Below are 16,095 nucleotides of genomic sequence, written 5' to 3' on the forward strand. Positions count from 1 at the left end.
ATGGATCTTGGAAAGCTACAGACTCTTTTGCGGGGCGTGGCTAGTACTGCACTTCTTTAATGGGGGAGGCTCCCACTATGGGGGCTGATAATCTCCGCCGTAGTCTCACGCCTCTTCATGCAGAGACAGAAGCTCTTGTTTGGGCGATGCAATGTATGATTGGCGCAGATAATCAAAAAAAAAAATTCTTACCGACTGCTCTGACCTGGTGAAGATGGTGTCTTCGCCCTCCGAGCGGCCAACTTTCAAAGCGAACTTTGAAGAGATTGAAGTTGACAAAGAGGAGTTTAGTTCTTTTTCATCGCTTTAGTCTTCCACTCTCAGAATAGTAAAGCAGATAATCTGGTACGACGTGTTCGGTCAATTTTGCATCAAGTTACCTTTGTAAACAATGTTTCTTTTCATTGGCTCGTTTGAGCTAATCGTTTTCCGTATTTAAAAAATAAAGTTCACTTCCAAAACTATTGTTGTCATCGGCTCGGGTACATATCGATCCCAAATTTGGAGTGGATTATGTAATCTTCCAATAATCTTCTACTTGAAAAATAAGATTTTGTGTACTTTTTACCAAAATCGCAGTTCTAACAATGATTGTGTTATGAGAATTTGAACTTTCTTCCAAGCATTGTAATCATTTATGTTCTAGAATGTTTTTCTATGCATATATTTCTAGATGAACCACATTATATCCTTCAAAAACAAAATTGGTTTGGCATCTCAAGAAAATATCAAATTTAAATAAGTTGATACTGACGGGGGTACATTTTTTCCTCTGCCCATCCCCACCTTCTATGTCCATCCAAAAATGGAAATATTATTTCTTTACTTACAAAATATGAGTATCTACATATTATATGTCTTATAAATTTCTAGCTAACTACCAAAAAAAATATTTAATAGTTTTTTGACTAACAAAGTGGTCTTCAAAAAAATTTATTATCAAAAAAATCACTTTGTCTATGTCTTTTGGTGTACAAATTTTAATTCATGTTAACCAACACATACTCTATTTTAGTTGCTTATATTTGAACTCCTCAAAATTTTTGGCTATTGCACTAATTATCTTTATAGTGGAAAACTGATAGTGCAACAACCAATATTAAAGTTAATTACAAGGTAATTTACAGAACGCCATAACATATTTTGATTGTCATCTACTTTAATTTCCTATAAAAATAAAATCGGCTGACCATTTATTTATATGTGTAAAAAATGTAGACATAATTAAATATCTTACGAAACTAAAAATTGGTATAGTGCATCTATAAACTTTAAAAGCAATATATATCTTAAGTCGGCCAACTTTTTCTGAATTTAATGTTAAATTCTATTCAAAATAAAAATAACGTTTTTTATAACAAGTGCAGTGTTTTTGCTAAATATAATCAGCTGAAAACAACAGGTTTAAAGGAAAATGCCGACTAAATGTGATGTTGCAACCACATTTGATAAGCTTCATCATAACGCCTATCACCCAACAGCCCAATTGATGAAAACTGATTCCGTACTTGCGTATCTGTCCAACCAATTATCTATGCTGCGTATTTTCTCTTTTCTCATTTTTAGAAAAATAAATTTCTTACCAACCATATTCAATTTTGTAATTCACCTTAATGTAATTAAAAATCTTACTCATTAATCTTCAAGATTGTCCAAGGATTTTAATGGAAAAAATTTGGACATACTTAATAATCCTTGTACGTGCTTATTTGTCCGATTTGATATATCCTTGGCTTGCTAAACATCATTGACAATTTTTTTTAAAAAAAATTGATCTTTTTGCCCTAATGCTTTTTTGTATTGTGAGATTTCATTGCATGTGATATTTTAACTTATAATCCCATATTAATTTCTCGAATAATATATCTCTATATTTAAAAAAATTAATCATGATATATGTGAAAAAGATAGATTAACAAAATTACATGAATTTGTATGAAGAGATATAATGAAAATCAAAAAAAGGAAAATTGAATAAAGATGAAAGAAAATGTGAAGTTGGTGTGCAATAGAGGGTTATTTTTACCATAGCATATAAAAATATTTGAGGGACCATGATCATAGAAATTACATTGTCATTGGCCTTTTTGGGCCTTGTAGCCATTTTTTTGCATTGTGACCATTTTAAGGCTTTGTGACGAAATTTATCTAAAAGTTCAGTATTCTAGGATTGTAATAATTATCTTCTTTTATTTACTAGTTGAATGTATATCTATTAATCTATTATTTTATTTAATAATACTATTTTTAGATTTCATAGTAAAAAAGTTTTCTATATCATAAGGAGCACTAAAAAAAGTGGGTGAAAAAACACGTTGTAAAGGTGTAATCAATTGAAGATTCGGTGATGATTTTGGTGGTGACAAAAAGTTTGAAAAATTTATTTTGTTATTACTATCATTAAGTAATTGTAATGCATCTTATTTTCTCAAAAATGTTAAATTTATTATTCAACAAAAAAAAAGATTAGTTAGATAAGTAGGAAAAAATAAATCCATAAGTATATGAAGTTAGCTAAGAATAGAAGAAATATAGAAGTCTTCAAGTTGCAATTGGTTGATTTGTAATGTACATAGACAAAATTTTATGGTATATAAGAATGTTAATTAATCTTTTTAACAGAAAACTGGAGCATGTTTTCCAAACCAAAAAAAAAAAAAAATGGAGCATGTGAATCATAATTGTTGTTTTGTTGGCCCTTTATATGTTATTGAAGTTTGAAATCAATCTTATCGGCAGATCTATTTAGATGCTTGTGGGTGTATGCAGCATAATTGTTGTTTTGTTGGCTCAATTGGGAATGGTCGCAGCTAGTAAAAATATTGGTTGGGACTTCGATGCACTCTCTTTCATGTTTGTTTTCTCTTTTCAACATATATGCGTACACAATATTGTGTATTTGTATTATTTTAGCCTGTAAAAATACTCTCCTATGGATCCGCAACTCTTATTCCCAAAAGGTTCGCTAGATTCAAGGCGTATTTCACTTCACTTTTTGTTATAACCAAACACAACCGTGTCTTTTCCTTTGAACGTATGTCTCCTCCACAAACACACACAAAATAGTGAAACAAAACTCATATTCTTGACCAAGAAGACTCAAATTAAAAAAAATCCTTTATTGACAACACATAAGTAATTGAAATTTTGAATTACTCAATAAAAGTAATAGAGGAGAAGCGTGAGGAGATTTGATTAAGTTCACGAAAAGCGGTGCAAAAAGAGCGGCTTGGCTTGTGAACTCCACAAACTCATCTTATCATTTATGGATCGGAAGGTAGAAAATAAAAATAATAAGATAGCTAAAGAGGTGATCAGCTGATACACGTGTGTTTTCACGTTACTTCTTAGCCCTTTTTCGTATTTTGTGGCTCCTCCTCGCTCTTACGTTTGCGTCAAAAGAACTATATACGAGTATTTATTACAAAAACAAGATATGATTTGGAATATTCAATAAACTTTCATTTTACTCATTGCAAACCTCCGTAATCAATTAGATTCAACTTGTTTTTTTTCAAAATAGCTATCTAGATCCTCAATTCGAATTTGACGGTGAAATATAAACAATTTGAAATAACAAAAACTAACAAAATTGTAGCCTATTAGTCTATATTAACTATATCATTAACCAACAAAAAAAAAAGCATAGAACGGATAGTTAATATGTTAGTTAAGGTGAAAAATATATTATTATATATGTCTCATCTTTCGAAGATAGTTAGATTACAATATAAGTAAACTAACGATTATTATACTTACTATCTAATTGAAAGAAAAATATTGAAATACTATGTGAAGATAATATAACTATGCACATAGATGTGAGGGATTGATTGAATGAGCATCTTTTGATTAGCCAATCATGATTTTCTGCAAAAGCATTTGGGGGAGACATTGAGAACTTCCGACTGCACGGCTTTATCCTGCTACAATTGGAAGCTTTTTTACTAAGCATTAATGAATCTCTAACTTTAGCAAACAAAAAAAAAAAAATGAAAGGACAATAACTTTTTTTTTTTCACAAAGCAATTACAAAAGGACAATAGTATCAACAAAAATCCCTTTTGTTCCACGATTGCTATATATCTTTTCGTTCAAGTTTTATCTCTCCGAACGTTTTTAAAGCACAATTCTATTTAGTGACTACGAAATAACGCATAATTGTTGCATAAGCACGAAATGATTACATATGTGAAATAAAATGACTTATTAATAAGTCTTCTAAAAAAAAAAAATACAAGTGATGGTTGATACTATTTCTCATTGTTTAAGTAACTAAAAGAGTAATCAATTCACGTTAGCACGAAATGACTTATTTTGTGTTGGCAAAAAAAAAATGCATAGAAATTTGTGAAATACAATCATGTCTCGATAATGGGAATATGGTAGTAGCCTCGTAGGATATATAGCCATTGGAAATTAAACTAAATTTCTATTCCTAAATACTTTAGATATTATAAGTTTATCTTTAGAAATGTTTTCTTTAAGACATACAGTATTCGTATCTGTTTAAATTAATTTCACTGTCTTTTTTTTTTTTGGTCACGAAATTACACTATTTGTACCATTCACACCCGTAGAGGAACAAAATTATTAAGAATATACATATTAAAGAACTTTAATGCTCCCCTTGCTATACCTTGTGCATGTATCTCTTTCTATATATATGAGGGATTAGCTTGTTGATGCTTGCTCATTTATGACTTCTCAATACAAAAAGCTCCACTCACTTTTTTAAGTTTTGTCTTCTCTAATCCGTCTTCTTCTTCTTCTATCTTGCATGTCTTGCGTCCTTTTATGAACATCTCTTGTAAACCCTAGCAAATCATACAAGGTCAGTCGCTTTTACTTACTTAACCCAATGCTTTTACTTAAACAAAGCCCTGGTGTGTTTGGTGTTAATCGATTAATTATTTTTTCTTGATTTAGTTTGAAAAATCATATTCGATAGACATATACATGTATATGCATGGTGAAACATGTAATTTGCCTACGTTTGGCGTTAACTTGTTCTACGTGTGTTTTGGTCTCATTTATCTGTTTTCAACTGACTGGTAGAGCTCATGGATTGCTTTTACCAGGTCAAGATCGCAAACCCTTGATTAGACTAAGACGTTTTTGATCAAGCACGAATAGCAATGGATAAAGATTACTCGGTACGTACTGTTCCAATTTCTCAAGATCATTAATTTCTTATCCTATACATATTTTAAAAATATATATTCAACTCGTCCTACGTACTTTTGATATCAGCTTGATTTTCCAATTCCGGTTTCTCTCAGGCACCGAACTTCTTAGGTGAATCTTCAGGCGGAAACGACGATAACAGCTCCGGTATGATAGACTATATGTTCAACAGAAACCTTCAACAACAACAAAAGCAATCGATGCCACAACAGCAGCAGCACCAACTGTCTCCTACCGGATTTGGAGGAACACCTTCTTTTGATAAAATGAACTTCGCGGACGTGATGCAGTTTGCGGACTTCGGTCCAAAACTGGCGTTGAACCAGACCAGGAACCAAGACGATCAAGAAACCGGGATTGACCCGGTTTACTTCTTGAAGTTCCCTGTCTTGAACGACAAGATAGAGGACCATAACCAAACCCAACATCTCATGCCTTCTCATCAAACGTCTCAAGAAGGAGGTGATTGTGGAGGAAACATAGGCAACGTGTTTCTTGAAGAAAGAGAGGATCAAGACGATGACAATGACAACAAATCCGTGCAACTCCGTTTCATTGGAGGAGGGGAAGAAGAAGATAGGGAGAACAAGAATGTTACGACAAAAGAGGTGAAGAGCAAGAGGAAGAGAGCTAGAACGAGTAAGACCAGCGAAGAAGTGGAAAGCCAACGGATGACTCATATCGCTGTCGAAAGAAACCGTAGAAAGCAAATGAACGAGCATCTTCGTGTCCTCAGATCTCTCATGCCTGGCTCCTACGTTCAGAGGGTATGATATTAATAAAGTATATCGTTAAAAAAAAAAGTTTATTTGTGAACCATATTATATACACATTCAATACTGTCTCCAACTATATTATAATCATAATATATTAAATGTATTAAATAGGGAGACCAAGCGTCGATCATAGGAGGAGCAATAGAGTTTGTAAGAGAACTCGAGCAACTCCTACAGTGTCTGGAATCACAGAAGCGTCGAAGAATACTGGGAGAAACAGGTAGGGACATGACCACGACAACGACTTCTTCTTCTTCCCCCGTAACTGCAGTAGCTAATCAAGCCCAACCGCTCATCATTAACGGACATGTAACCGAGATAGAGGGCGGAGGAGGGCTTCGGGAGGAGACGGCGGAGAACAAGTCATGCTTGGCTGACGTGGAGGTGAAGCTTCTAGGGTTTGACGCCATGATCAAGATACTTTCAAGAAGAAGGCCAGGACAACTGATTAAGACTATAGCTGCTTTGGAGGATCTTCATCTCTCTATTCTTCACACTAATATCACTACCATGGAACAAACCGTCCTCTACTCCTTTAATGTCAAGGCAAGTTTCACTCTTTTGCATATAACGTTATGACCCGTTCGTTCCTGTATTTAGGCGTTGCAACCAAATTGAGTATACTCATAAGCGAAATATAGATTCATCATCTAATACATGCATGTAATAATCTAATTATCTGGATCACATGTTCGAAATTAATATATGAACCTTTATTTTTTTTTCCAAACAACTTAATATGAACTATGTACTAAGTTTTCATAAATAGACACTAGTCATAGAACACAATTATATTTTTTATTTTATTTAATATACAATTTGTTTTTTTAGTATAAGCATAGATTATGAATTAGTATTATTATAAATTATATACGTAGTAGCTACAAAATTAAAGGCTAATATGAGGTAGATGTAAAATATGTGCAGATTACAAGTGAAACGAGGTTTACGGCAGAAGACATTGCAAGTTCCATCCAACAAATATTTAGTTTCATTCATGCAAATACCACCATGTAAGGTTTCTTATATATCCCCTATTTAAATATTATTTCGAATAAAGATACTTTTAATAAGTTGGTCACTTAGAAACAAATGTTTATGTTGGTTCGATCCATGTTATTCATCCATTTCAGATGTCTTTTCTGTTTATTTGTTTTTTTTACCCTTTAGAAGTCATGATTATTTCTTTTTGTGTTCGACATGGTCTATCTAATCATCAAGACGTCATTACTAGCTCAATATATAGAGATGTGAATATATATATATATATGACTGGTATAATCCCTAGAGTAAAAAAAAAAGATGTAATTGTATACTGACCGGTTCCATGTTATAAATTTCAGATATGTCTAATGTCTTTTGTCTTTTGTTTGTTCTTTTTACCTTTTAGACGTTATGATTACTTTATGTTTGTGCTAGATATGCCGATATATGCATGGTGTGTGTGTGTGAATATATATATTGGGACAATTTTTATAATTATACTGTGACATTTTTATCAAATCATTTTGAAGTGCTAAAGGTTGGAAACAATTTTAATTGATCAGATCTGGAAGCTCTAACCTGGGGAATGTTGTGTATGCTTGAAAATAATCACACGTGACAACTTTCTACATGGATTTGTTTCAAACTGGTGAAGATTGCCGTAATATCTCCACATAGCTAGTGGTTTTTATTGTTCAAGCATTTTGAAGAGTGTTTAAGTTTAAGGGAGTGCTTCTTTCTTTCTTTCTCTTTGTTTTGTTTTTTTTTGCTTAATGCAATTTTTATGATGATTGTTTAGCTTGTAATGTTAGAACTCGTTTTATTAACTTGAAACATGTTTGTTATCAAAATTGCACCCAGTACAAAACAAAAAAATGCATGAAAAGTGGGAAGAAAAGGGGGGTGGGGGACGGAACAGCTATCATAGTCTATCAATTGGCAAATATAACAATAACGAAAGAAAAAAATATATATATAAGAAGAAGAGAAGTCACTTATTAAAAGTATTTTAAATAGCCAATTTTAATCTTCAAAAATTGACAATTCGGTATTACAAAGTGACGCTTTTACACTTTTTCAAAAGTAATTTGACTAAAAGTACTATGTGTCAGAAGGCAAATTTGTTTAGGAAACTCAGAATGATTGTTTTTTAATCTCTCTCTCTCCTCAACAAACACGAAACTCTTGTCTCATCTTCTTTACTCACTATTAGCTCTAATCCAAGGTCAGTTCCGACACAAACAAACACAATAAAATCCAAAACCATGCATGGCTTGGTTTTCTCTCACACCAAGTAGGTTCATGTAAGATCTTGATAGTGTCCAAGTTCAGAGTTCCAATTCCAAATCCGTCCAAAACATGCATATTTTTTATATTTATTATATTCATCGAAGGTAAGCATAAGAAGATAGATGAGTCATCATGCATGAGAAGTAATGGTCGAATTAGGAAACAAATAAATGGGATTGAGTTCGGATTGATTCGCCCGGCCAGCAGGCGGCGGCGTGCTTATCTTGTTTTGTATGTTTCTCAATCATCATCATCTTGTGCTAAGTGGTAAAAATATTCATTGTTGTGCAAATGGGAAAGAGTATTATTTACATTTTTTTTGTTTCCCCCTTTTTTTTTTGTCGTGAGTTGATCAATGTTTTGTACGTAGAATTCTTTTTCCTTTTTCAGTCTAAGAGCACACTTTAATAGGAATTGGGATCGCTTCACAGTCTTTGTTTTACAGTAGGACCACATTTGATTACTCCTAATCGATTCTTTTTGGGCTAAAAAGTTTGAGCATGTGTATTGCTTTTACACTTTCGATAGTTGAAACTGAAACCGTGCCTCACTAGATGTCAAAAAGAAAATTAAAATGTGTCTCACCAAACATCTCTTTCCCAATATCCTAAGATTAATGGATCTTCAAATAATGTTGACGTTTGATATTTTCCTCAATTCTACTGAAAAGCGGTTATTATTTTAGAGGGTACGTGACAGTTTGTAAATAGAAATCTATTTTACTTTTGTAAAGAACATGTTTTGTTTCTAAGGATGTCTTACTCAAAAGAATAAGGTGAGAAAGATAAAATAAAATAAAATAGTGAAATAAAATTAATAGGAATTGTGGTATTATTAATTTACAATGTGTTCAACTAGTTTCTCTCCTAAAAAGGAAAAATTGTCAAAAGGATTTTGGTTAATATGTTCCCTTAGTTACGTTTGTGCAGGTGGAACTGTACAATATATCAATACATATCAGCTTCTGTATTGACACCTCAATAAAAATGAATAACCTATCAAATTATAACAATTAATACATGTCAGCTTTTCTCTTCCTTATGTGGACGACAAAGGAAATCAAAAACGCTTTGTAACACAGCCTTTATCAATTGCTAAATGAAGATGAAGATCGAACAAGAAGGAGAATTGATCATCCGTAGAAAAAGCAAACGAAAGCCAAAGTGGAGCAAGGTCAGTTGTTGGATTGTTGGTTGGTTGTTCACAAAGTTCTGATTTCAGTTTTCTTCCTCTTCCATTTCTCTCTCTATTCTAATTCCGGCTAATGAAACAAGAGATCCTGGCCTCTCTCTCTCCCTCTCTGCGAAACCCAAAAGGCTGAAAATTTTCAGCCAACGGTGTCGGCGGTTTCATCACCAAAATATGTCTTGGCGGTAGAGAGCTGCTTAACGGAGGTCGAGATGTTTCCATTGCTCGCTGGAGTTCCATAGATCTCGCAGATGTTACCCCATTTCACGATGAGCTCTCTGATGATGAAATTGTCTCCACCTAATCCTCATCCGCCAGAAATGTTAGAATAAGAGACGAGTGAGCTCAGAGCCGTGTCGATGATGCTCTGTTTCATTGACTTTTCCCATAACAAACAATCTCGCCATAGATTGCGCCTGAGCTGAGACTCGGGTCTATTGGCTGGGTTGTCGAAACCAAGTTAAGAATTGCCGATAAAAATACAGTGACGTCATCATCGGCAGGGGTGAAACTCCTACATTCATAAACAGCAATCTTAGACGAGTTTTGTTTCCTGAAATTGGTCGTATAAAGTACAAAGGACTTGGGTTTGGTATATAACTTGAATGACTAATTTTGTTTCGATTGTACTTTTATTCCATGACCTTACTTCATCATGATAGTGCTTATTACAAGTAGTGTTAATTCATTCACAACATTGTTAAACTGTTCTCCTATCATCTTCTTTGCAGTTTAGAAGCAGTGGACGATCACAAGATAAGTATATGATTCCTTCTTTCTGTAAGTTCTTTTAACATTGTCTTTTCTACATGTCTCTCTCTTTTGGCAAATTCAGTTTTTTTTCTATCAAAATTAGTGATCTTTTAATGATCATCCAGATTGAAGTTACTTCTCTGTTTGCTCTTTAAAGGTGGACTTGAAAAAATTTCTTCTTTGTTTTCCCCCCAGGTCTGTCCTGTATGCACTAAGAGGGTGGGATTGAATATCGTTGGCCATATTACGACGCAACATGCCAATTTTTTTAAGATATCCTTTCAACTTTCAATATCTGATGGTTAAATCTGTTTATTATCTTGGTTCTCTATAGTACATATAATAATCATTTGGTAGAACTTAAGAGTGGATTTTTTTAATTCCTTGATGAGAGTTTTTTACGTTCAGCGAAAGAGAAGGTTGCGAAGAGGAGGATATAGCTCTACTTATCTCGCCTTGAAAAAGGAATTCCGGGAAGCAAACTTACAGTCTCTTCTTGGTGCTTCTACAAGTTTCACTTCTTTAACCTGATCCGCTGCTGTCATCTTTTATTTTTAATTCTCCTTCACTCAATGAGTCTGCAAACAAAACTGCTACAGCTGCTGTGACTGAAGAAAACTCAGCTACAAAAGTCTCATTTAGAGAATCTCTCAAAAGGTATATATTGACATATACTCTTAACCAATAATCAAAACGTATATGTAGACGCTAAAGTTAAAAACTTTTGCTGGCTATCTATCACACTCAGTTCAAACAACTCTACACAATCTATGACTCTGCAGATCATTTTCTCCCTCATTTAGAGATTAAAAGGCTTCAAATATCTTAATCATGTATTCTAATAAAAGCCAAAGTTCCTACAATCAATGAGATTTAGCCACAAGTGGTAAGAAAAGAAAACGTACCTGGCCATAATTGAGAATAGCAGAACAAGGGCTGATTGAAATATCCCCATAAGGAAGGATCTTTCCTTGTGAAAAGCGCTCACCTTGTCTGCATTTGGCTACATACATGTAATCTGTTGGAGTCAGAGCAAATCCAAGCTCTTCCCATTTCACATTCGCATACTTCTCATCCGCTTCACTGTTTTCATCTCAGTGCCTGCCACCAAAAAAGAATTGAGTAAAATAAAATTTAAAATAAACAAACACCATATATACACCCAGATCAGGCTGATTCTAATAACCAAAATCATTTCGTTTACCCATTTTCTCACATTTATCAGAAGAAACAAAATTGAGACTTTGTATTAGTACCTTGTAGTACGAAGAGGTGATGAAGAAGGAGCCATAGCTGGCGGAGAGAAATAGAGAAGTGAAGTGAAAGGCAGAGAGGCGTGGAGCGGTCACGTTGTTTTAGGAGCCTTGATTTATAGTGACAACAAACAAACCCTTTTGATTCCTTTCCATCTTAATTATTTTTTTAGTAAATATTTAGAGCTCCTTACATGAACAACTATACTTATAAATGAGAGAAAATGGATAAACGAAATGATTTTGGTATATCTCTATTTTTTACTTTAATATAGAGTAGTTCTAAAATAGAGAATGAATTTTCTCCAATATACTACTCTATACTTGACTTGGGAGCAAATGTTGCTCTATAATAGAGTTTTGACTCTAAAATAGAGTGGAGCTGGAGATGCCTTTAGAGCTCTTTCACCCTTACATGTACTCAGAATTCTTTCTTCACATCCTCAATCTAGATATCCGAGTAAGCTCTTTATCTCAATGCCTAATGTTTTTCCTTGAGATATGTTTGATAACTTTAGATTATATGATTTCTATATCATTAATATATATATATATATGACAAAAATTATTACTGATATTTTAAAATGTTATCTTCTAAAATTGAATAGAGAAACAAAAATTCAATTTAATTTAAAGATAAAAATAAAATTTGAAAAATGTTGTAATGATATTTATAATGAAAAATGATAACTTTGTTCCCCATTTACTTTTCAATAATTTTAAAATACATTATTAGTGATAAAAATTATTTTTAATTAAAAATAACTATTATAGTTACGTCATTATTTAATATATATATGTGTGTTGGTCTATACCGCTGATGGAATCAATTTTCCGTTAATTTTTGTGTGTCCGTTAAAACATAAGCCATTTTCAAGATTTTAAGTGATAAAATTACTAGTTTAATATTGGAGTTGAAAATTTGAAGGTCTAAAGTCGAAATACCACTTTTTTTTAAGGAGATTTTCTAAAAATAGATAACCAAATTTAGGAATAAAAATGCTTTCTCTTCTCAATCATCTCACTTCTTCCTGGCTGACGTTATAAAGCAAAGACATTTCGGTCGAAAAAATTAGAATTGAGTGATTAATGTATGACATATAATTTTACACTACTCGTGTAGACTTTTAAAAAAAAAAGAAGCATGTTTAATGGAGCATGACTTTAGAGTTCAAATTATATATGATTAACTTTTTAAAAATGAAATTCTTTTAATTTAAATTAAAATTCAAATACAATTATATTTTTTAATAATTTAATATATCCAAACCAAGTACATAGTATACGTTAATTAACATGTATAGAAAAATACATCAATAAAAAAAACAAATAGATCAAAATCGCACAATGAATCATTCACAAAACAATTCACAAATAAGATGCTATAGATATAATGAATTTCTAATCCAACACAAACATACAAAAAAATTACATACACAATAATTAAAATTACACAGGAAAAAATTAAAAAAGTACACAAAATCCTTTCCGGGGCGTAGCAATCTTAGTACTTATATATAAAACGAAAACACTATGATTAATATATAATGGAAATCAGTTGTATCTTTCTCTTTTGGTTAATGTCGTCGTCATGTGCCACAAAAAATAGAGTGATAACATCGGTGAAGTTGTGAACACTTGAACCCAAATGTTGAGCCTACAAAAAGTAGTATTATACTATTATGAACATATTATTCCAACCATTTCTCTTATGCATTTGACTAAAATATTTGGACCTGTACAATTTCATGATGGGTGGTTACTGGAACTATGAAATAGTATTTTTTCGTTTTATTTTACAAAAAAAAAAAAAAAAAAAATTACAACATTGTTGAGTATTCTTTTAAACATTATAAAATACTAAAGATTTTCTTTTGTTGTAAGAATTTAAAATAAGAAATATCCTTTTCATTTAAGACAAAAAGATTGGATATTTTTTTATTTCCAAACTAGCTACTTATCAATTTACCTTCTTGTCCTTGAAGTTTTATATCAAAGAGGCATAATTCATACCAAAATATGGAGAGAGTCGTCAACGAAGATTTAACCTACCAATTTCAATGTAATTTCTATATTTAAACAATCACTACTACATTTATGTTTTAATCTTTGTAATAAAGTCCAAATTGAACGAAGGAAAAAGTCTAGAGACCACTAAGTTAGTGGCACTGATCTGTACAGATACCACAATCACAAAGATTACAACTTCCTTTTTGGTTTCTGACCTCTCACACAAACCCAAGATTTCGATCACCAAATCTAGAAACAAACCGAAACTTTCCACTTTCATTTACATTCTACTTTAATTACGCAATCATAACCCATACATAAATCAAATGAAATAAAGTAATAAAATCTTCACCAGAATATTTAAAATTAAATAAAATCCCATTGATCTCACGACCTTGTTAAATAATCCATTTCCTCCACTACTCTCATTTGCTATCTCGCCCTCTCTTAAACCCTTACGTTTCGTTATCATCTAATACAAATCAGAAGCTGTAATAATGGGAACTCATCGAATCATCATTGGTCTCGTCGCTCTTTGTTGTTTCTGTCTACCTCATATCATTGAAGCTAAACCATTCGGTGTATACCAACAACAAGTGTTCGTGGATCAATCAGGCCATGGAAATTTCACGACAATACAAAAAGCTATCGACTCGGTCCCAACTAACAATCGTCATTGGTTCTTTATCAACGTCAAAGCTGGTCTTTACAGGTCAGTGTAAGCACACTTTAATTGACTCTAAAATGAAGTTACATATGTTTTGTAATGACGTTATATATATGTGAAGGTGCTTATGTAGTAATGTTTTCTCTATGTCTTTTTGTAATTAAATAAAGAGAGAAAATAAAGATACCGTATGAAAAACCGTTCATAGTAATTGTGGGAGCTGGGAAAAGGTTAACGAGAGTTGAATGGGATGACCATGACTCGGTTGCACAAAGCCCTACCTTTGCTACTCTCGCCGATAACACCGTCGTTAAAAGCATCACTTTCGTCGTACGGTGATTTTTATTATATTTTGGCATTTTATCTTCAGATATTATTCTCTTTATTGAAAAAAATATAAAAGGTTCCCATTTTTTTATATAGAATACCTATAACTTCCCTATCAAGGGAAAAATGAACAATAACCCTAGAACTCCAGCCGCTGCGGCGTTGATCGGTGGCGATAAGTCGGCTTTTTTCTCGGTTGGGTTTGCTGGAATTCAAGATACCTTGTGGGACTCGGATGGCCGACACTACTTCCACCGATGCACCATCCAAGGCGCGGTCGATTTCATCTTTGGTAGCGGCCAATCTATTTACCAGGTAATATATACGTTACATTCTTCATAAAATAATATTTGGTATTTTAATTAAATATTTATAACAGGCCTGATAGTATACAAAGAAATCTAAATTTTTCGTTGAAATGGCGAAAATATATTATTAACTATAATATCTCATTATAGAACTATAATTAGTATTTATTCGGGTATTGTTGAATTGAATAAAAAATATGTTTTGGTGGGTTGTGTAGAGTTGTGTGATACAAGTTCTAGGTTGGGTGCTACAACCGGGTCTAGCCGGTTACGTAACGGCTCAAGGACGGACCAACCCTTACGACGCTAATGGATTCATCTTCATCAACAGCCTCGTTCATGGAACGGGCATGGCATTCTTGGGCAGACCGTGGCGCGGCTACTCTCGAGTTATTTTTTACAACTCGAACCTGACGGACGTGGTTGTTCCTGAAGGATNACCGATGCACAATCCAAGGCGCGGTCGATTTCATCTTTGGTAGCGGCCAATCTATTTACCAGGTAATACGTTACATTCTTCATAAAATAATATTTGGTATTTTAATTAAATGTTTATAATAGGCCTGATAGTATAATTAATAATATATTTTTAATTAAATATATTATTAATTATAATATCTCATTATAGAACTATAATTAGTATTTATTCGGGTATTTGTTGAATTGAATAAAAATTATGTTTTGATGGGTTGTGCAGAGTTGTGTGATACAAGTGCTAGGTTGGGTGCTACAACCGGGTCTAGCCGGTTACGTAACGGCTCAAGGACGGACCAACCCTTACGACGCTAATCGATTCATCTTCATCAACAGCCTCGTTCATGGAACGGGCATGGCATTCTTGGGCAGACCGTGGCGCAGCTACTCTCGAGTTATTTTTTACAACTCGAACCTGACGGACGTGGTTGTTCCTGAAGGATGGGACGCATGGAACTTCGCGGGCCACGAAAACCAACTGACGTTTGCAGAACATGGATGCTACGGAAGTGGAGCAAAGACGGGAAGACGTGTGAAGTGGGTTAAGAAGCTGACTGGATCTGGCACCCAGAATTTGGGTGATCTCAGCTTTATTAATCGTGGTGGATGGGTTGAAGATTTACCCATCCCTGCTTGAGCTCTCCTTTGCTTCTAGTTTGTTGTCTTTTTTAGATTTCTTGTTGATCATTTTCTTTTTTGTTTAATTTAACCAAATGTAGTAAGTTGTTATGCTTTGTGTCCTTTTAGCTTGACATTCAAAATAACAAAACATTTCAACGAGCTTGGTTTTAAAAATTCTTCTTTTTTTTGCTAGCAAACTTAAGGAAAAGTGTTGTAAAACTCATAGTGAACCGCAGTACATAATTGTAGTGCATCGT

General features: G+C 33.2%; 2 protein-coding genes and 1 long non-coding RNA gene across 4 annotated transcripts; 2 read left to right on the forward strand and 1 right to left on the reverse strand.

Annotated features, from left to right (window-relative positions):
• On the forward strand, positions 4,684-7,774 carry LOC104789111 (transcription factor FAMA). 2 transcript variants are annotated; one of them, XM_010514863.2, is made up of 6 exons: positions 4,684-4,834; positions 5,059-5,156; positions 5,283-5,954; positions 6,075-6,509; positions 6,891-6,976; positions 7,511-7,774. In XM_010514863.2, the coding sequence occupies exons 2-6, from the start codon at positions 5,139-5,141 to the stop codon at positions 7,548-7,550; spliced, it is 1,251 nt and encodes a 416-aa protein (XP_010513165.1). In that variant the 5' UTR covers positions 4,684-4,834; positions 5,059-5,138; the 3' UTR covers positions 7,551-7,774. The 2 variants fall into 2 exon arrangements, with proteins under 2 accessions (XP_010513165.1, XP_010513159.1); XM_010514857.2 differs by having other exon boundaries at positions 5,082-5,156.
• LOC104789125 lies at positions 10,458-11,610 on the reverse strand. The gene is made up of 3 exons (XR_768554.2): positions 11,435-11,610; positions 11,084-11,279; positions 10,458-10,768 (listed from the first exon to the last, which is right to left on the reverse strand). It is a non-coding gene; the product is annotated as an uncharacterized LOC104789125 (long non-coding RNA).
• Positions 13,902-15,854, forward strand: LOC104707314 (probable pectinesterase 29). Its single transcript, XM_010423645.1, has 4 exons — positions 13,902-14,153; positions 14,279-14,438; positions 14,532-14,750; positions 15,441-15,854. Exons 1-4 carry the CDS (start codon positions 13,939-13,941, stop codon positions 15,852-15,854), a joined length of 1,008 nt encoding a protein of 335 aa, XP_010421947.1. The 5' UTR covers positions 13,902-13,938.

The sequence above is a fragment of the Camelina sativa genome, chromosome 1 (genome assembly GCF_000633955.1).
Source record: "Camelina sativa cultivar DH55 chromosome 1, Cs, whole genome shotgun sequence".
Taxonomy (NCBI): Eukaryota; Viridiplantae; Streptophyta; class Magnoliopsida; order Brassicales; family Brassicaceae; genus Camelina; species Camelina sativa.